This window comes from Lemur catta, chromosome 2 (assembly GCF_020740605.2).
Source record: "Lemur catta isolate mLemCat1 chromosome 2, mLemCat1.pri, whole genome shotgun sequence".
In the NCBI taxonomy this organism is placed as follows: Eukaryota; Metazoa; Chordata; class Mammalia; order Primates; family Lemuridae; genus Lemur; species Lemur catta.
Genome location: NC_059129.1, coordinates 48114633 through 48137383, shown reverse-complemented (window position 1 = coordinate 48137383; position 22751 = coordinate 48114633). Strand labels below are relative to the sequence as shown.

Sequence of the window (22751 nt, the reverse complement as noted above, 5' to 3'; positions counted from 1 at the left end):
GGAGCAGAGCTATAATGGAAATGTTTTATATATGTGCTTTCCAGTGTGGCAGCCGCTAGACACGCGTTACTATTGAGCACTGGAAATGGGGTTAGTGGGACTGAGGAATTGAATTTTTATTTTTACTTAATGTTAATTAATCAAAATTTAAATATCCATGTACAACAAATGGCTACTGTATTGGACAGCACAGTGAATTCAAACCTACATCAGAGACATTCTAGTAAAGATGGTATGTCTATACTGGAGGCAAAGCTGGATGAGATTTCATCACCAAATCCCTTACAATTCAAATAATCCATGTTTCTAGGTGATTAATGAAAATTGTAGGTTATGAAACAATTTCTAGTAATATGAATATTTTAAATGATTATATTGGAAATGAGATTTTGGTTGATGGAGATTGGTGGTAGTAAAGTATTCATTAATTTTAAGTCAATGTGAAAACATCAATTTCTGAGCAAATCATGCCATCAGCGAAGGTAAACTAAGTACCTTTAAATAACTCCTTGTACATGGATATAAATAAAAAAATAAAAACTCACTGGAGAAAAGCAGAGAACAACGTGCAAGTTCCTCTTTGATCTAGAAATGAAGTACTCATACAGATTATCAAAGGTCGGAGGATGGCGAGGCAGCTCCCTTTTCATCACCGATATCAGACCTTGGGTGATTTCATCCATCTCATCTCGCGCAAACAAATTGGAAATCTTTGAGGAACAGACAAGAAAGTGTTCTGTATTTAAGAGTTCCTCATGGCCAGTCCACTGCCAAAGTCTAGTCCCTTTTTTCATGTCATCTTGTCTCATATTTTCTTTCTGCGTCTCCACACGTCAAATCCTTGGTTAGCCAGAGATTACCAAGAGTGCAACTTTTTATTGAGCAGCTTAATCAAGAGCAAATTATGGTTTCCTGGGCTCACAGAGCTATCTCCAAAGAGCTATCACCATTTCAATCACCTCTTTAAAATGCCCAGTTTTGCCCTTTGTTCTCTGACTCGTAGACAGTCTTCTCAACTCTGGCTCTAAAATACTTAACTAGCTTGGGCACCAGTAAGCATCTATAGACACCACTGTGCAGGGAAGAGTTAACACAGCAGGCCTAATCTTGAGAAGGATGTGCTTGCAGACCTGGCCCTTGGGGGGCATCAAGGAACTTGGCCTTTGGAACATCACCCCCATTACTAATTGATAAAACTGTTTTGCTGTGCCTGCTAGACTGTATATACACATTGTGACATATGGTGAACACCTGCTCTCCTTTTAGGAGTCTGGAACTTTGGCAGTTGTGCCCAGCTAGGCAGGCAGTGACTACACGTCCAGCCCCAAACAAAACCACTAGACTCTGCATCTCAGATGGGCTTCCCTGAACAGAAACACAGTGCCTGTCACTGCACTTCATACTGGAGGGACAGCATGCTCTGTATGGCCCCTAGGTAAGAACACAGGAAGCCTGCGCATGGCTATTCCTCCAGACTCCACATGATGTGCCTTTTTCTTTACTGATCCCATCATGTATCCTTACTGGGTTACTGTAATGAATCTTAGACATGAGTACAAACACAGGTTGAGTATCCCTTATTCAAAATGCTTAGGGTTAGAAGTGTTACAGACTTTGGATTTTTTAAGATTTTGAAATATTTGCGTTATATACTTACCAGTTGAACATCCCAAATCCAAAAATCTGAAATCCAAAATGCTCCAATAAGCTTTTCCTTTGAGCATCATGTCGGCACTCAAAAAGTTTTGCATTTTGGAGCATTTTGAATTTCCAATTTTTGGAATTGTGTTGCTCAACCTGTTTATGTTGAGTCCTGTGAGGCCTTCTAACAAAGTACCGAAACTGTGAACGCTCATGGAAGTGCTGGTACAAGTGGTATCAGAAGTGGTGACGCAAACATCCCCTTACAGCTTACAGAAATCTTTACACCATTCCATACTCTTGACTAGTAGGTAGGTAGGTAGATATAGATACTTTGCTTCTCCTAAAATAAATTATAGGATAGAATGGAAAATTGAGGAGACAAGTAAGGATCCACATTTAGAATGAACAAGCCATACAAAAAATCTGGAGGTGGGCAGCACTAATTTCACAGGAACTTCAGAAAATCTACTAAATCTCATATGGTAATCATTTCTAAAATCACAAATGTGCTAAACATTTCACTTCTGAAGGGTTGCTGATTTTTCTATTCAAACATAATTTATAGTTTTATAATACGAGCTTTTTCTCTACTGTTGAGACCTACCTCCCCTGAAGATAGCAAGTTGTTAAGGTATTCTAGAAATGCCTCATCTTTGATTTCATTGTCAGTAAAGATGAAGGTGATGCCTTTTCCTTCAGCACCAGCAACTCTGTACAAAGATTTTAAGTCATCTGTTAGATTAGTCACATTGTAAGACCTAAAAAGAGAAGTGATAGAAAATTTAAAATTAGAATATATATAGTCATAATTTATCTCAAAACACAATAACAACCTATGATAATTAAAGCATAATCTGTACCTGCTCCCACAGATATTAATAGTGCCTGCTAGAAAACACAGAGATTAGAGCTAAAGAACTATATGCTGCCAGTAAAATCAATATGTTTTATTTAAATTGAGAAGTGAGAAATAGGGAATTTACTAGAAATGATCCATGAAGCATGACTGGGAATAGGAAAATGAACTTTTAGTGTCTTCAATCTGGCAGTCCTCAGCAAGAGATTTTGCCCAAGTGATTATATGTACAATATCTAAAACCTGAAATTTGGATGAGTTTGGTTTGGTGAAAAAGTCACAATAAATTGTGAACAAAATCAGTGACATGGTTAGTTATATATAGTTAGTTATATATAACAAAATTAGTTATATATGGTGACAATTTGCACAGCTCATTAAGTGGCTAGATGCAGAGAAAGCCTACAGGAAAAGATGCATTACATAATGTGGTATAAATAATAGAAATGTTAAAATTAGGTGGTTATAGATTATGAAAAGAGAAGTTCTTGGTCTTTGTTTTTCTGTTTACTCTGTTTCCTGTTAAATGTGTGTGCTACCAGAGGTGAGGCAATGTATAAAAATAAAGCAGACATTTTCTGAAGTGTTGTATGTAAATCTTCATGGGCAAGTTAATGACAAGGAAACTCTCACTTGAAGAGGTGCTACAGTGCAAGTAATTGGGACTTCAGTGAAAGCACTGATGGAACGATGATTGGCAGTGGAACCAGAAAGACCTGGTAGCCTGGTGCTGTCTGAGTAATCCTCTCACTGGCCAGTCTCTGAATCAATCAGCCAATGAAGTCACATAACCATTTTTTGAAAATTTTTCAAAAAATTAGACCAACTATTATGTATAGCTTTTGCAATACATAATCACACATAATAGTCACCCCTGTTAGAGGTTCCAGCCTCTCTGGATTGGTTGGTGTGCATATGAAAGGCATGCTCCTGCACAAGCTGTTTGAACCTCTAATTGGCTAGCCTAGAAGCCTAAGTCTCTTCCTAGTCAGCAGGACCCCAGATGTCAGAGCATCAAGAATACAGAAAATGCCCAGAGCAGTGGTGCCTGCCTGTAGTCCCAGCTACTCCAGAGGCCGAGGCAGGAGGATTGACTTGAGCTTAGGAGTTCAAGGCCAGCCTGAGCAACACAGTAAAAAAGAAAAAGAAAAAAAGAATAAAGAAAATAAGAGAATATAATTAATATACCTGCCTTAATTTAAGCTTCTGTCATTTCTAACTACAGTGACTGCAGCGTCACCTGTCCCAGCATCACACATTCATATACCTACAGGAATCAGCAGATAATGCCAGTGAGTGAAGCAGGACTGGGGGGGCCTCTGGTAAACTGGAGGATTGCACACCCCAGCTAAGGAGGCAGCTGCTGCTCAGCTCTGGCCATCTGGGAATGTAGGCCCTATGTTGGCAGATCTTCCAATTATTTCAAGAGAAGTCAGAAAAATGTTTTTTTTTAAATGTGAAACCTCCCAATATTTAAATGTTGACAACTAACTAAATTTTTTAAATTTAATTTGACTAATCTCTAGGTATATGATGTTTTATGTTTTTTAAATGCTCTTGTAAATTGCATCTTGTTAAATTTTTATTTCCCATTTGTTTGGCAGCAGAGTGGGGTGTGTGTGTGTATGTGTGTGTAAACTGGCAAATTGATCTAAAATTCATGTGGAAATACATAAGCCAAATAGTCAAGATAATCATGAAGAAGAACAACAAACTTGAAGATCTGACACACCAAATATAACCATATTAAATATACACACATATTTAAAAAGCTACAGTAATTAAAACAGTGAGTGATGGTATAAAGATAGATAAATAAACCAGTGGAATAGACTATTGTCACATATATGATCAGATGACTTATGATAAAAAATGATGTCATGTGGCAGGGAAAAGATGACCTTTTAATAATAAATGGAGCTGAATCACTCAGATACCTATACTGGAAATAATCTCAACTACTACCTTAGACTTTATAAGAAATTAAATTTTAGGTGGATTATGGTTCTAATTGTGAAAATAGTCAATTTTATTTGTAAATGTCAAGGAAATCATGGGAGAACATCTGTGTGCCTGTGGGGCAAACAAAGATTTTTAAACAGAATACAAGAGTACTAAACATAAAGGGGAAAAAATGATCAATTAGGTTTCATTAAAATTAAGATTCACTAAGAAAGTAAAAAGGCAAATCAATAACTGGGAGAAGACACTTGCAATACACACTCTGACAGAGGAATTATATCCAAAATACATAAAGAATTCCTAATAATCAGTAAGATAAAGAATTACAACCCAATTGGGGAAAAATGGGCAAAGGGCTTAATTAAGCAGATATTTCACAAAAGAGGCTATCCAAACAGCCAATGAGAGATGAAAAGGTGTTCAATATTATTAGCCGTCTTGGAAATTCAAACTGAAACCACAACGAGATACCACCAGCACTGCTAAGATGAAAAAGATTCACAATGCCACGGTGAGCCAGGATGCAGAGCAACTGAAACCCTCATGACCTGTTGACAGAATTGTAAACTGGAACCACCACTTTGGAACATGACTTTGCAGATCTACTAAAGATGAATATCTGCATCCTCTATACCCAGGAATTTTACTTCTAGGAGTACACCCAGACATGTGCAAGAATATTCATAGCAGCTCTATTTGCCAAAACGGTACAATGGATAAGTAACTTGTGGTAATATGGGAATAAACTATGGATACACGAAGCATCATGGATGACTCTCACAAACACGGTGCAAGGATAGAGATGGGATGCAAAAGAGCAAATCCTGTATGAGTCCATTGACACAAACTTCAAAACTAGACCAAACTAATCAATGTGCTCAGGAGTCAGAATATGGTTACCCTTGGGAGGGTGATGACTGAGACATGACATGTGGGTACTCCTGGGGTGCAAGTAGTGTTTTATTTCTTCATTTGTGGGCTGGCTACATAGGTGTACTCACTTACGTACATTTCCTTATAGATGGAATACTGAAATTAAAAGTTTATTTTAAAAAGAAATAGGCCAAATTGTTGCATTTTTTTAAACATTTAACTTCAGTAAAACTATAGAAAAACATATTGTTATGTTTTATTTTTATCCTACCTGGTTAAAGTTATCTGGAATATTTGATATCCAGCTATAAAAGAGGCCAATCTTGAAAGACTTTGTTTTCCCGAACCACCAACACCCACAAGCAGTGCATTTCCACATGATGTTCGAACTATTCGTGAAATCTGTTTTGAAATAAAATAGTGTTTATTCGAAAACAGCAGGAAAGTTTACATTCTCTTGCACTAAATGGTCTGAGGTTTGACCATATGTTTCCAGACCACATTAGACTTTTTCGGAGGTAATGGTATACCTCCGAATTTTAAAAATGAAACTTAAGTACTATATTAATTTATTCAACTCAAATTCTTTCCTTGTCCATCTATATTTACACCATGAAAAATAGAACAAACTGACTTGAGTTCCTTATATTTCAAAACTATTCTGTGTATATGCAATTTTACTATCTTTAGACTCAAGGATAGTAGAGCTCCTCTTCCCAATCCACTGAAGACGTAAGAAAAGTTTAGGATTGTTTCCTTATTATTAATCAGTACACCACGCTGAATCATGTAGACACCCAACTCTACAATGAATACTACCTCTATCATATCTCTGCCAAAAACATTTTTTAAGTACCAAACTTCTATTTCCAATGGGCATGGGAGATCCTTTGTAGAAACAGACTTGGAGAGACAGCCTTTAGTCTTGTGTTGCTTTTCTATCGTTGATTTCTTTGGTGAGGATAAGACTCAAATTGCAGTTCAAATCTTATGGGTAGGCCAACTGAAGATATTGCTAAAAAGCGATCTTTTATGTTATCATAACTGATTAGGAAGAAAGTCTAGATGGAACACTAAATCCATTATCACCATTAGAAATATATTTTTTTAAATGCAAGTTTTATAGGTGGCAGATCAATAATGACACATTGGTGTGTATTAATTCTATTATTATATTTTAAAATATGTTAATGACTTACGGTTTTGCAGCTAGAACAAGGTCTCAGGCCCCCAGATCCCTAGTACCTAGCCATAGTGGGTGCTCAATAATTATTTGTTGAATGGATGAGTGTGAAAACAGCCCTAGGACATCTGGAATTTCACCAACTTTGCAGAAGACGACCATGTAATGAATATAGAGCTAACTGTTTTCTATTTATCAAATCTCCCTACTCCATGCTGTCACTTCCTGGAGAAACTCCTTTTCCATCAACCAATTACAGAAGTAAACAACTGTTTTCTGCAGCCCTTCAGAGTTGGATCAAACCATGCTCCTTTTTGTGCTACCTCTTACTGGCTTCTATTTTCTCACCAGTCCTGTACACCTGCCTTACCCTTTCCCCAACAGTTTGTTCATAATCTGTACATCGATCATGAAATTGACATTTTTTAAAGCAACATCTTTTCCTCCGTGGGGAATGAGATTCCCATAGGGTCAAAATATAATTTGAGGAGGATATATTTCTTCACAGGATTCTCTAGCTTACTTTCTAGAAACGTGAAACTCTGACTCAGTGTGCTCTGCACACAAAACCCGTCAATCTGCCCTTGAAAAACATTAGTTGTCATGCAGGTAGATTCAATACTGAGTCTTTGTTTTCTGGGACAACTTACGTACACTCTCTGTATGCTACCTGATGGGATATACTTATTCTCTCAAAAAGTTTCCCTATGAAATTTACTAAGCTTTTACACAATCTACGTATTCCAGTGAATAAAGTTAACAGTTAGAACCTTGATAAGATGAGTCATTGCATCTTTAAAAAACACCAGATCTAGAGATGTTCCCCTAATGATTTCATTGAACTGTCTCTGGTAAAACTGGAGTTTCTCAGCCAGAAAGTCAAAGGAAGGTACCTATGGGTGGGGAGAGAGAAGAAGAATATTTAAGATCCAAATATTTATTAAAGTAACAATTGCAGACACTTAAAAGTAATTCTAAAAAAATGTTTTTTTAAAAACTTGTGGATTTTCAGAGATTTGTCATATATTAATCTACTTTTAGCTATTTCCATTGTTAAAGGCCTGAAACTTAACTGCATTAGTTGGTTTCCAATACAAAATCATTTTGACATTCCCCTTCCAGAGGCCTAATACCAACTCTTTTTTTTTCATTTCAGCTTATTTTGGGGGTACAAAAATTCAGGTTATATATATTGCCTATGCCCCCCCATCCCCCCGAGTCTGAGCTTCAAGTGTGTCCATTCCCTAGACAGTGCACATCACACTCATCACGTAGGTATGCACCCATCCCCTCCCCCCACCCCCATCCCCCCCCAGTCAGAACTTCAAGTGTGTCCATTCCCCAGACAGTGCACATCGCACTCATCAAGTAGGTATACACCCATCCCTTCCCTCCAGCCCCCACCTCTGTCCAATACCCAATTGGCCAACACCAACTCTTATCGATGGTAATCAACAAATAAATGTAACAATCTTTTTTAGTCTTTATTTGCTTTTTAATATTGTTTATGGCTTTTAAAAAATATACAGAAGTTTTACATTATTTATGTAGTAAAATCTACAAGTCTCTGTTGTTCCAGAAGTAAATACTTACCTACTATGTTTTGCAAAGTGTTCCTCCCCATTTAATTCTTTGATCTGCATGCACTTTGGAATTAATTTATTACATCACCCTATTTTTTAAAAAATCCCTTGGGAATCCTTTTTCAAATTTCATTAAACTTATACATTAATTTAGGAAGAATGAGGTATTGCCATTTAATCAAGTAAGCTTTTATCATCTTAATTCCTAGATATTTTAGAGTTGCTGTTAAATTAAATATTTTTATGCTATATTTTCTACCTGGTGATTGTTGGCAAGCGTTAGAAAACTTTTTCTGTGAAGGGTAAGATGTCAAATATTGCAGGCTCTGCCGCACATTCAGTGTCTGTTGCAACTGCTCAACTCTGCCCTTGTAGTGCACAGCAGCCACAGACAGTATGTCAGCAAACGGGTGTGGCTGTGCCCCAACAAAACTTTATTTTATGAACACTGAAATTTTAATTCCATGTAGTTTTTACATGTCACATGATATTCTTCTTCTTATTATTTTTTTCTAACCATTTAAAAATCTAAAAATCCTTCTTAGCTCACAAGTCTAACAAAAATAGGCAGTGGGCTGCATCTGGCCCACAGACTAACTTTCCAACTCTGGTATAGAGGATAGTTACTGGATTTTATATTCATATGACACTTGGTCATCTTCCTGAGCTCATTAGTAAAAGCAGGTTTTAAACTCTCTTAAATTATATAACTAGGTAATTGTATCTATAAGTAATGATATTTCGGTTTTTTATCTGATAACAATATCTATTTTTGTCATTTTGTTGCACTGCCTAGAACTTTCGCAGCAATGTTAAAGTGGTGACATTTATTAGGCATACTTGTCTTAATACCTGACTCTAATGAGATTGCTGCTAAATTTCATTGAAGGAATTGGTACATGACGACTAAGAATCACAACACATCATTAACTCAGAAGTTACAGCAACTCCAAGGCGGGACTCTGATGCGGAGAGAAATAGCTAGTTAGATGAGTGATCTGAAAACCTCTTTTAAGAGATACAAATAAATACCAATTCATAGACTTTGGGTACTTCAAACATGGTGTCTTCAGGTTCGTCACCGGTTGGCTCCGGCATGTCACGGAGAAAATCCACAAAGTACGGCTCAGGAAGGATACACGATGCCGCCTCGGAGCCAATATTTTCTTCGATTGCACGAATGAGCTGTACATTAAACCACTGCTCATCTTCGGGAGTTATAAATCTGAGAGAAAAAAAAATAGGAGTAAGAAAGCAAAAGATGAAAGCATCTTTTCTAGCTGAACACTTCCCTTTCCCTCCTCTCAGCTCCCACCCTGCACCTGCCTCATCTCAGGACGGGAACAGTATGTACTGCCTTTTGACAGGAAAGACATAACCCCAACCAAGAGAGTTATAACATCAATGATATTACTTGTACAAAACACAGGTGAATCGTGCAGGTGAGGTCAAAGTTTCCTAAAACATGCGATAGGAGTGCAGAAGTGCTGGCCAATGGCGGGCATGTGTCCTCTTTCTGCCTTTGTGGACGTACAGTGCAGGAAGGTCCTTTTCAGACTTACGATATCACAGAGGGAAGGGAGGAAGACGGGGGGGCAACAGGTGACAAGGACCAGCTACGAGTGAGACATGGTAGGCGCTCTGCAACTTGGTGAGATTGGCATCAGCATCCATATGTTACAGGTGGAGAAAACAAGGCTTGGAAGGATGGCTGAATTTAACTTTCGTGGGATCGCTTAACTTTAATGGGGTGAAACAAGATTTCACCATGCAAAACCTACACAGGGCTAACAGCTTTTAGAAAATATACCCAACTAAAATTTTCCAAGAAATGTTACCAACTCCCTGATGATGTGGTGATTTATAAAGATGTATTGTTGAATTAAACTCAAGTAAACTGGCAGAGCATGTTTAAAGACGGCCTGCAGGTGCCATCAATGCTTCACGAGCCCCACAGCAAGTTAAAACAAATCTTCTTGTTCTACTTACCCGAGCAGGCAATGCGAGAACCAATTTAATAGTATCAACATAAACTTCTCAGGTTGTACATTTAAACTCCAGTGCTGTAATATATACCTGTCTGCAATGACTCTGTTGCACTCGTGTTTGAAAAGTGACAGGAGAATAGGAATTGAATCACACTCGTCAGCTCTTACAGTCAACATTCCTTGCCAAATTCTGGAAAGATCTCGAAGATTGAAGATGTAATGAAATTTAGAAGGAGTTGGCAGCATCTTCACCTAGAGATGAAAAAAATTTAATACTTTTGATTAGTTTTCAGGTAAAACTAAAAATAGAACTGCTTTTAGAACTATTCTGTCTCCCAAATCTGATTTAGATAAAATAGGCTGAGTAAATAAATCAAGATTAAGTTCACATTTTTGTCACAGCCCTGACAGGAAAATAAAAGACACATCATAAACCAACATAGAATTTAAAAGACTATAAGCCCTTGAATAAGATGGATTCGAGAATAATGCACTAGATGCAGATTCCAATGCCCTGTTCTACATCATTAGTTGGCTTTGAACAATTCGCTTCCTCTGAGTTCTTAAGAACTCTGTGACAATTATGGGAATAATCCTTCCTAATCACTGTTAACCTTAGTAGTGTATATACGTAAGCATGTCATTACGAAAAACTGAACATGAGCTGGTTCTTATGCAGGTAAGAACAATGAATGTTCGCTTTTAAAGTCAATAATGACTCTCTTCTACAGATTGCTTTGATTAGGGACCTTATCGTGTTTGGATTTCCATAACATACTTGCATATCATAACCTGGATTTCACTGTGGGGATTCAAACTCAGTCAGCTCTCTTTCATATATCTATGTCTCTATACTAAGTTGACGGGCATGTCTGACATGCAGCTATAAGTGCCATAATAGGTGGTTTTCTGTTTTTTGTTTCAGCACAAAGACTGTGCTCAGCTGTGCTAATTTACTTACTATTTCTACCAACCTCTAGAATATAAAAAGGCAAAGCTATAATAATAACACTCTCTAACCCAGAGAGATACCAGTAAAGGGATAAACTCAAGATACTCTAGGTGTAGAAAGCATTGCTGGCCATGTATATAGATCATACTTGATATCATTAGCATCATTTTTGAAAGTGAAAAAAATGACAGTTCTGGTGATACAAACTTCCTACACGATTAATTCAGGAAAGCAAATGCCTTCTTCAGTACCTGCTCATAAAATCAGCCCTTTCTATATTGAAAAAGTACCCTATTGAGTTTGTAGAGTAATTTTTACAGGCTCATTCACAGTGCAAATTAAAACAGCAGGTAGCATGGAGAGATGGAATGAAAAGAGGTGTTATTTTATCAATCACCTTTCAATTTTCCTCTTTGCTCAGTTCCACTGCAAACTAAAATGTTCACTTTTACCCACTAAAATATAAAACATGCAAAATATACCCAAAGGGATACGGTTATGTGAATATTTATTTTTCTTTATGGTAAAAGACTATAGCTATGATGGCAGCCATTGGCAACCGAAGCAGTAATTAAAAAGAATCTGTAAAAAAAATTCCCTTCTTTCCCTCTTCTTCTCGTTATTTGTTAACCTGCTTCCTTCCTTCTCTTCTAGTATTTCCCTTTGCTTTTTGTCACCTTCTTTCTTTTCTCGCCTGTTTCTGCTTTAAAGCTATAAGTTGGGGTGCTAGACAAGGCACGCATGGATCAAGTGCTCTGTGAAGACTGGAGATTTGAAGAAATACAGAGAAGGCTGCTTATTTGGGGGTGGGACGGGGAGGAGGAGTCATTCATGTTTCAGTGACTGAGCACCTGCGCTGCTCTTAAGAAGATACCACGGTAACCAGGACAGCTAAATCTGCTACTGTCAAAGGGGCTTCCATGGTAGGGGGTGCCTGGGAATAAACAGGAAACAAATAATTTATAAACAGGCAAATAGACAAATAATAATGATAAAAGTCACAATAAAAAAAAATAAAGTAGAGTCAGGAGACGGTAAATGACTGAGATAGGGACATGGGCAATTATTTTAGAGGAGAATTGGGGAAAGTCCCTCTGAAAATAAGAATGATAAAAATGGGCAGGACAAAGTGCCAGCAGCCAGCAGCAGGGACAAACCTGGCGTGTTCGGCTGGTGAGATGAGAAGGGCCCCTGGGCAGGGCAGAATGCCTGGGGGGGGGGCGGGGGGTGAGGAGGGCCGCCTCAGTGTGGGTTTACCGTAAGTGCACCTGGGAATCTACTGGTGGTTTTAAGAAAGAGTAATGACTACTGGGTTATGTTTTAAAAACATCATTCCAGGACTGTGTAAAGAACAGATTCCAGGGGGGCAAGAATAAAGCAAGGAGGGTGTTTAGGAGTAGGAAGACTGCGTGGTCCAGAGGACAGGTGATAGGAGCACGTATCAGGGCGGTCCCGGGACGGTGAGGAGTGCTTGGCTTTGAGATACATTTTGAAGGTGTCGTCACTGACACTAGCTGATGGACCTTACGCAGGCGATGAAAAAGACAAATCAAGGATGAAGCCTGGTTCTTTTCAGCTTGAGAAGCAGGACAATTAGTGTTGCTATTAACCAAGATGCCACAGTCTAAGGGAGGACTATATTTAAGGATGTTTAAGAGTTCTGTTTGGCAACTCAAATGCCCATCAATTCATGAGTGGATTAGTAAATTGTGGTATATGTATACCATGGAGTATTACTCAGCTATAAGAAATAACGGTGATATGGAGTCCCTTTTGTTCTCCTGGAGAGAGTTGGAACCCATTCTATTAAGTGAAGTATCCCAAGAATGGAAAAACAAGCACCACATGTACTCACCAGCAAATTGGTTTCCCTGATCATCACCTAAGTGCACATTTGGGAATAACACCAATTGGGTATCGGACTGAGGTGGGGGGTGGGGGGAGGGGATGGGGGTATAACTACATGATGAGTGTGTTGCACACAGTCTGGGGAATGGTCATGCTTGAATGTTCTGACTCGGGGGGATGGGGCTGGGGGGAGGTGATGGGGGTATAACTACATGATGAGTGCAATGCGCACTGTCTGGGGAATGCACACGCTTGAAGTTCTGACTTGGGGGGATGGGTGGGACATGGGCAGTGTATGTGGCCTGAACTTTTGTATCCCCGTGATGATAAGCTGAAATAAAAAAAAAAAGAGTTCTGTTTGTACATGTTAACTCTGAGATGGGTAGTAAACATCCAAACAGTGATGTCTGCTAAGCAGTTAGAAATCAGTCTGGAGCCAGGCAGAGAGGCCTGGGATGGAGGTACTGATTTTGAAGTCCTCAGCATAGAGACAGTGTTTAAAGCCTTGAAGCTGGATGAGAGCCCCTAGGGAAAGAACGTACTTAGAGAAGAGGGCCCAGCATCAAGACCAGGTGCATTGCAGTATTTAGAGGGGAAGATGAGGGGGAACTTTAAAAAGGTAGCCAGTGAGGCAGGAGAAAAACCAAGAGTATGAGGACCCTCTGAAGCCAAGTTGAAGAAAGTGTTTAGAGGGATCATTTAGGTCAAAAACTGCCTAAAAAATCAAGTACGAGGAAGAAGAAAATTAACCTTGTGATTGGCAAGACTGAGGTCTTTGGTGACCTTGATAAGAGCACTGGAAATGAAAGCTTGAGCAAAATGGGCTAAAGAGGTCCAGAAAGACGAAATAGAGCCAGTAAACATTCAGGTAACAAAAGAAACTTTGATGGAGAGACAGCTGGAAGGCCTAAGCTTTTCAGAAAACTATGTATAAAAGCACATTAAACTGAATAGCACTACCGGAAAACAGAGGGATCTTCCCACCGAAAATTATCTCAGACGCTCAGACCCTGCCATCCATTTTTGAGTTTTTTTAAAAGAGGCAGGACAGCATGTGCAAAGACCCTGTGTCTCGAGGCGCACGGCCCACACGAGGGACCGATCCCTGCAGGAGGCTGCGTGGAAGAGCATCTCATAAGCAGCCCCCAATTCCTCTGCGGATGACTCTGTTATCTTGGGTTCCCCCTGTTCCCCCAGGAATCTGAAAGGCCGGCGCCCTCCAGGAGGTAAGCCCGCCCACACGTGTGTGCTTGGCCTGAGGAATGAATAGTGAACTGTGACGACTCATCCTTACCTCCTTCACCACTTTCTGACAAATACATCAACCTTTTCTCATGAGTGCTGCCTTACGTCACCTGGTGACGGCGACCAGGCACACCGAGCTTTACTTAGGGCCCTGACTTGTGTCTTAAAATGGAGCCCATTTTGTTAAGAACACTTCCACCCACTTACTAATGCACATTCCACCTCAGAGAGACACATAGTCAGACTTTAGGTCCTACTTAGCAGAGAATATCTAGAAGTCCATGTATTAAGTCAGTCAATAAGCATTTGAGCTTCTGACACAGTTCGGTGGAGGGAGTTACAAATCAGAGTAACAAGCGGAAAAGCAGTGTTCTTATTTCAGCAAAATTCTACTTTATCTTGGATGCCGTGTCTGGTTTACAGCAATATCTCATACATATGGAAAGCATCATTTACTCAGAATATTTGTTCCCTAGAAGGAAAAGGTGTCATAAATCTATTTGAGCACCTAATTTGTCTTTTCCAAAAAACACCACTACGTATGATGTTATGATAACTTAATGAGCCATGAAGTGAAAACTAGGGCTGAATAATAGTTGACATTTTTTTTTTATTATTGACAACAAACCATTTTGTACCTTTGTCCATTGCCACAGCACTCTGCCCACGGAGACTAAATTCACAATCATCTCACACACTTCAGGTTTGAACCTTCTACAAGGATCAAAGTATCCACAGCCAACAACTCCTGAAAGATAAGCAAGATTGAAGGGACAAGCTAACTAAAAGGTTTCGAAGTACATGTCTATCCCAGTGAATAAATCACTACAAGAGTGGCTAAGCTGAGTGTTTCTTCAGAATTTCTTTCAAGGGATCAGCTAAGACTGGGAGTCGGCAGTGAGGCCAACTAAGCTTAGCATCAGTGACAGCCATTAGATATATATTGACTTGTTTAATCCCCCCAGTACCCTAAAAGAGAATATGAGATAGATGTGATTATTATTATTCTTCCCACTTACCTGCTCTTGTGTGCTGGCAAATCTGAGATTTGAACCCAGGCAGCCTGGCTCCAAAGTCTGTAAATCGGCACTCGGTCTGAAGTGTATGAGAGCCTGAAAGGAGCTTAGAAACTCTGTAAGACTCCTCACCCTACAGAGAAGGAGACCAGGCCCAGACAGGGGAAACCACTTGTTCAAGGTCACATGGACTGGTTGTTGACAGAGCTGGAATCAGGACCCCCATCTCCCAACCTGCAGTCAGTCACCACTCTGGCCTGGGCTAGGCATGTCACATTCCCAGGGAACACACAGCACAGTCACAGCCTGACTGTCATAATCACCCTCAGGAAGGACTGGGTCATAGGTTTACAGACTACTCTTAAAGTCTCAAAATGCCTTTGAGACTGCAAAAAGAGATTCACTCTACTGCATGCTGGTGAGACTATCTGTTGAGTAATGTGTTCAGTTCTGGGCATGGCATTTTTAGAGAAATATGAATATGAATATCTGCTTAGAGATGCAGAGCAGGTTTATGAAGGGTGAGTTAAACTAAAGAAACTGTGATTCATTCACACTGAGTGAAGAAGAATTGCCGTGGGGAAACATGAAATTGCCCTCCAAAGCCATGGTTGGTTGTGCTAGATGCCTGTGAGGCCCTTTTGCATCCTGAAATTCTATATTCTAGACTTCTACCTTCCTGTGGGACACACATATTACAAGCAGCATAAGATCTGGAATCAGGAGGTGGGGATCAGCACCATCCCTCTGCCATGCTCTAGCTAAATGCCCTCAATGGGGCAGTTATTTCACTTCCCCAAGCCTCAGGTTCTGATTGCTTGGTTAGTTTTCTGTATTTGTTGAAACATACCAATCATATCAAAGAGGATGTCAAATAGCATAACAAATAAGCAAACACTCATGCACGGACCACCAGACCGAGCAGTACAACACTGCCCAGTACATTAGAAGCCCCCGTTTGTTCACCCTTGTCCACGACCCCTCCCTTCCTCCAGAGGTAGCCACCACTCCACCTTGATGATAAGTAGTAACTTGCTTTTCTTCATAGCTTCACTACTTAGGCTTTTGAACTTGAACCTTTTGGAATTTAGGTTAATGGAATTATATATTTTTTCTGAAATTTGCTGCATATGCTCAACATTGTATTTCTGGGCTTCATCCATAGTGAAGCATGTAGCTGTGTTCATTCATTTTCACCGCTGTATAACATTACACTATGCCTATGCCACGATCTATGTAGCCAGTTTTACTGGCAAGAGATATTTGGGTTATTTCAAGTTTTTGCTATCATGAACATTGTACTATGAACACTTTTTTATAAGTCTTCTGGAGTGCATGTGAAAAATCAACAACAGATGGATTGAAGACCTAAATATGGAAGGCAAAACTATATAATATTTATAAGAAAATATGAGGGAATATCTATATGATGTCTGAGTAGGAAAGAACTTCTTAAATGAGACTCAGGAAGCACAAACCATAAAGGAAAAAAAGGGTAACTTGGTATAAACCCAGAAGTGGAATTGCTTGGCATGCACACACGTTCTACCTCCCCCGTGATAATGCCAAATTGCTATCCAAAGGATTTGCAGCAATTTACACCCCTGCCAGCAGGGGATGAGAGTCCCAGTTGCTTCACATTCTCACCAATGCTTGATTTTGTCAAAATTTCTCATTTTTGCAAATCTAGTAGGTATAAAATGGTATTTCCTTGGCATTATTAACTTGTATTTTCCTGAATACTACTGATATTTACCATCTTTACATTTGTTTATTGGCTATTTAGTTTCCTCTTTTTAAAGTGCCTTGGTTTTTGCCCATTTTTATATTGGGTTGTTTGCTTTTCTCTGACTGATTCATAGGATTTCCTTAAATATTCAGAATATCAATTCTTTTGTTATTATATACGTTGAAATTATTTTCCACTGTGGGGCTTGTCCTTTCACTCTTTCAATGTTCTTTTTTAAATTAACAGAAGTTTTTAATTTTAATCTAGTCAAATTTGTCATTTTTTCTTTATTTTTATGTTTTCTGAGTCTCATTTAAGAAGTCCTTTCCTACTCACTCAGAGGCCACTCATATATTTCCCTATATTTTCTTCCAAACGTTTTAGAGCCTTGCCTATCCTTCTGTAGTTGATTTTGTGCTTGACGTGAGGGAGGGGTCCAATTTCAGTTATTTTCCCATAAGAATTACTATATACTCCAGTACCACTTATGGGAAGTCTACCCTTTCCATTCTGATTTACAGCATTTGCTGTATCAGACAATTAACGTTGTTATATCCATGGGTCTGTTTCTTGAGTATGGACCTAAATTTTGGTGGTACAGTTTATGCAAGTCTAAATTTGGTGTCTCATTTCATCAGCATACCAAGGTGCTACATTTAACTTTGTATAATACACCATTGACCTATGATCTTTGTGCTGTCATTCATTACACCAAATTTCTCTGATTAACCATTTCAAGAAAATAAAAACACAAAATTTCCCTTATCTCTAATGCCAACTGACAACAAGCCTATTTCTAATATTCCTAAGTCTTAGACATGAGTCATCTTAGTGTTTAGTCCCTCTTTCCTGGCATTTAGCTCTCCATTTCAAATGTTTAACCTGTATATTATAGAGAGCCTTTTTATCTCCTAAGTAAAGTTTTGCATGGTTTATGTCCATTGTGTAGTACAATAAAAAATTAAACATTAAGAATTTCATACCAAAAATTTTGTCAATTGAAGCATTTGAAGGCAAGGTACAATTAAACACGGTAAATTGTCTTTTTAAACGTTGTGGAATATCATTTCGACCACCTCCAGGGTGGATCATTGCGGCTATAATCTGCACATCGACAATAGTAGTGAAGTCTCCAGGCTTGTCCAAGCTATACATTCCTTCCATTTCCATCATCTGTCGCACAATCTCATTAGTTATCTGAAATTTTACACAGTAATATTTTTGTAACATATCACTGTCATATTCCTCCATAGCTTCTATAAAATAGCACAGATAAGATCAGAAGAAAACATTCAACTCTTATCAATGAAGTGTTTGTGAATGTCAATCAAGTGACCTCTTTTAAGGTAACTTGACTTAAATAAGGCCACCCGTGAACTCTAAATCATAAGTTAAACATGTCTGGTACAAGTCCAGTGTGCCCTTCACCACATTGATAAAACTAATTTCCAAATAAATTTAGATAGGTTAATTATGAGATAGTTGGTACAATCACAACAGTACTCAGAGTTACGAGTTTTACGATAGACATCTTTCACACTCACCATCCAACACTTCAAAACACTATAGATCAGAACATAGGATGGTTTCAGCCCCGAGCTTTCAATATCATATTACTGAATGTTTGGTTTGGGGTGTTATGTATTCATTTTACCTTCTCTACATCTTCTAGCAGTGCTAACACTCCCTCCTTGAAAATTTTCCTCTCTTGGTTTCAGAGGCTCATTTCTTTCCAGGTCCATCTTGTGACTCCTGGGTCACTTCCCAAGCCACTCTCTAGCCACTCAACCCTCACAAGCAACTGTCCTCCAGGGCTCCATCCTTGGCCCTTTTCTCTTCCTGTTATTCCAGGGGATGCCGTCTCAACCCTGTGCTCTAAAGAATCTCAAAGCTGTAACTCTAGCTCCAGATGCCCTTCCAAGCCCTACACCTACATATCCAGATTCCTACTGGGCATCTCAATCAAAGTGGATGGCACACAAGCACCTCAAACATAGCAATCGTTCCTTCAACCAACGTTTAATGCACGACTGCTGTGTGCCAGGCTCTCTTACAGCAAAGGCAAAATTTCCTGTCTTCATGGAGCACACATGTGGTGTGAGACTAAATGTAAACATGTATGTTGGTATGTAAATAACATAGTCCAGTATAAGTCTTTTGTAGAAAAGCAGAGAAAGAAAATAAGAGGTACTCAGGGGTGTAACTGAATACGGAAAGCAGGGGAGGCTTTACCTTGCATGACATATAAGCCAAGATCTGAAGGAGCTGAGAAAACAAACCGGTTAGATATCTGGGGGAAGAGCAGTCTAAATGCAGAGGTGCTGGGTAAACATCACACGCAGCGTGTGCATAGATATGTAAATGTGAGTGGAGCAAAGTGTCATGGGAACAGGAGGTCAAGCAGTGTAGAATGTCCGGGTCCTGGTAAGGATTTGGGTATTTATAGTCTATGAGTCTCATTGCAGGATGTTGAGCAGGGGAGGGCGTCATGATCTGACTCACGTTTTCATTGGTTGCTGATCTGAGAAGAGACAACAGATCCGAGAGGGGGGAGGGAAACAGGGAGGGCATGAGGAGGCATCTGTAATGACCAAGAAGACAGACGGTGGTGGCTGGCAGCAGTGGAGATGAGGACAAGTGGCTGAATTTGGGGTATAGTTTGAAGATAGAGCCAACATGATTTCCTGACAGACTGATTGTGGAGCTGTTATTTCCTGCGATGGAGACACTCTTGGAGAAGCAGGTTCTGGACATAAGTTTGAGGTCCTACTGGACATCCCCAGTGGGTAAATGAGTTTAAAATTCAGGAGCTCTTCAGCTTGTGGAAGAGAAGGGTGAACCAGATCCAAGCATGCCCCCACTCTCCCCGCCTTTTAGCAACTGCTGAGGTCCGTCTGCCTTGGAGCAGAGAAGGGCCACACGCAACTGTGTGGGGATCCCTCTCAGGATGGGGGCTGAGCTGAGCTTCTAGGGGTGTCTGCAGTGGGCAGGGATGAAGAGCAGGATGGGACCAGTGCTGCTGGACCCGAAGTTAGATGGTGTTGATGAGGCAGCGTATATCGGTGGGAGGGAGGTGTAGGGGACCCCACCAGGACACACGGAACCTTGGCAACATCGGTGGGTCCTCTAGTGACCTGGGTTGATAGATGATCACAACTAGGACCAAGGTGCTTGGCAGAGTTAAATAAATAAATAGGGTTTTCGTTTTGTTTTGTCTTTAACATCAGGTACTTCTCAGAGAGTATATAGGGTAAGAGGTTAGAGCAAGGATGAAACCCCAGGGAAAGGCAGAAGCAAGAGGGGAGCCAGAAAGGACACGGAGAATCAACCTGCCAGAGACAGGGGGGAGCTACTGCAGAAAACCACGCAGGGATTTCAATAAGGGAGAAAGTCAGCAATAACGGAAGAGTCAAAAAAGACTGAGAATTACTACTAAACTTAAAAACATGAAGGTTCTTGACATTTTTACATACAACTAAAAACACTAATTGTCATCTCTATGAGCTACTGTGGTCATACCTGATCTCCCCACTCATTGATCACGGGCATATTGATATCATCAATAAATACAGTCATTTTTCTCCCTCCTGGGGGCCCGTAAGTGCTTCCCATTCGCTTATCCACATAGCTTTCGATTGTTCTCTAGAGGAAAGGACATGATTTGTCTTAGGCATTAGATTTTAATACAAATTTCTAAAAAACTCATGAGCATTTTTTCAGAGTAGAATATAATTTACTTATATATTTAGTAAGTATAATTATTAAAAATATAGTTTACTTTTTTAAATAAGTTATTGGAATGTTAATTATCAATTTACATTAAAATAGATATGCTCCAAAGTTCAGCTTCTGTCTCAATATTAGGCCAAAATACCTCACATGTTATTTGGATTTGGCTTCAACCTCAGCGTTAGGAAGGCTAATTAGGTGAATGCCAACTGCAGCACCATTTCTTTTGAATATAAAATATTTTTTATATTTTATATGCATACACATTTTATTGTAACCACCACTTAAAATTTTAATGTTTATCACTACAGCAAATGATGGATTTTACCTGAAACATCATTGGTTCTGTAGCAGATGAAAAGTTTAGACTTTTGGATAACTGTACTTCAGGATCATATTTTTTCAAATAGGCCTTAACCATCACAGTTTTTGCAGTCCCCTGCTCTCCTATGAGCAAAACAGCCTGCAATCATAGCATAATCATGTTGAAAGGTGCTGTGACATGTTCAAAGTCTTATGGTTCTACTGGCTATTCTCGTATTCTGTGAGTTAATACAACTAATTTTAACAACTTTTTAGAATTATACCTAAATCAAAATAAATCCTAGTTGAATTAAAGATTTAAATGTAAATGTACACTATAAAAGTGCTAGAAGAAAATATGGTGGACTACTCATGTGGCCGTGAAAATACGAAAGAGACTTTCTAAGCAGACAAGCCCTTTCCTTAGCAAGCTGGAGGTCAGCAGTTCAGGGCATGCTGAGTTTGAGTGTATCCTGAGACCTGGGGTTCATTTACCAAAAATGTTCCCCTCCAAGGACACTACCTCCAGGCCCTTGTGTTGGAATTTAATTTTTCTATCTGTAGTGTGTGAAAAGGAATGTATCTTACATTTGTAATTATCTAAGAAACTATCAGTTAAACTTACTTTAAATTGTTTTGCAATAGTGTCTATCAAAAAATTTGTTCTAATATTGTCAACATTTGGAACCAAAATCGATGAGTATTCCGGAATACTGTCAGTTGGATAATAATATGGCTGAAGTTTCTTATTCCAGTGCTCCCAATCACCTATACAATAAGTAAAATTTCATCTCAATAAAATTGCATTCTTCAAACGTTATCTCAGAATACAAAAATGTAAGTGCTACAAACAATCAATAGAATCATAGAAACATTTAAAACGTTTTCCTAAAACACGTTACTGTATCTGCTTATCTAATATTTGTGGCATTTGATAATTTAAACTTGTTCTGCCTTTTCATAAAGTCAGCTTTTAAATTGCTAAATCATTCGTCTAGAGAAACCTGGCCTGAAAGGGAATTAGAATCAGCTGGTGGTAAAACCACTGGAAAGCCACAGCAACTGAAAAGATGGGAAACACCTGATTACTAGATATAGGCTATTTGCCATGAGAAGCTGGAAAAACAAATCTGGCCCCAAAAGTGTAGCCCAGTGTAATAGAGTGCCAGACTCCCGACTTATAGTAACTACTAATTTACTAATTGATATTGTTGTTATACTAATTATTACCACATTTCATCCATTCTAAGAAACAAATTGTTTACATTTTAGCATCTGTGGCTGGGCCTTACGATACTGTACAATTGCTGTTGGCTAGGCAAATGCAGTCACAGCTGTTCCTCTCATTGCCATTTACAATGAATTAGTTTCATTGTTGAGTTTAACAACCATTTTAAATGTCTTCAAAAAGACTTATTTTCACTGTGATTCAGAATTATACCAAAAAAATTACTGTGTACACAGAATGCATGGGAAGAGAGCATATGTTTGATATTAGCAAATATTCATCACTGGAGTAATAACCTCAATTTCATACTTTCTTGCAAAATAAGCAAGTCATATGCTAGGTGTATGTTTAACTTTTAAGAAATTGCCAAACTGTTTTCCAATTGTCCATGTCATTTTGTGGCATATGAGAGTTCTAGGTGCTCCACATCCTCACCAATATTTGATACTATTAACCTTTCAGGTACTAGCCATTCTAGAGAGTGTGTGATGATGTCCCATTATGGCTCATTTCCCTGATGACCAGTGATGTTGAATATCTTTACATGTGTTTTGTTCACCTTTCATATACCTTAATTGATGAAGTATAATTGAAATTTCTTGCCCATTTTAA

The 22751-nt window shown here is 39.0% G+C and overlaps 1 protein-coding gene across 1 annotated transcript in view; it reads right to left on the bottom strand.

Annotated features, from left to right (window-relative positions):
- Positions 1-22751, bottom strand: part of DNAH8 (dynein axonemal heavy chain 8) — a 286065-nt gene that overhangs the window by 112233 nt on the left and 151081 nt on the right. The window contains 11 exon segments of the mRNA XM_045542103.1: positions 546-710; positions 2249-2402; positions 5607-5737; positions 7289-7411; positions 9134-9326; positions 10178-10341; positions 14773-14882; positions 17863-18076; positions 20399-20521; positions 20937-21071; positions 21537-21679. Of these exon segments, the coding sequence (XP_045398059.1) occupies positions 546-710; positions 2249-2402; positions 5607-5737; positions 7289-7411; positions 9134-9326; positions 10178-10341; positions 14773-14882; positions 17863-18076; positions 20399-20521; positions 20937-21071; positions 21537-21679 (1655 nt within the window).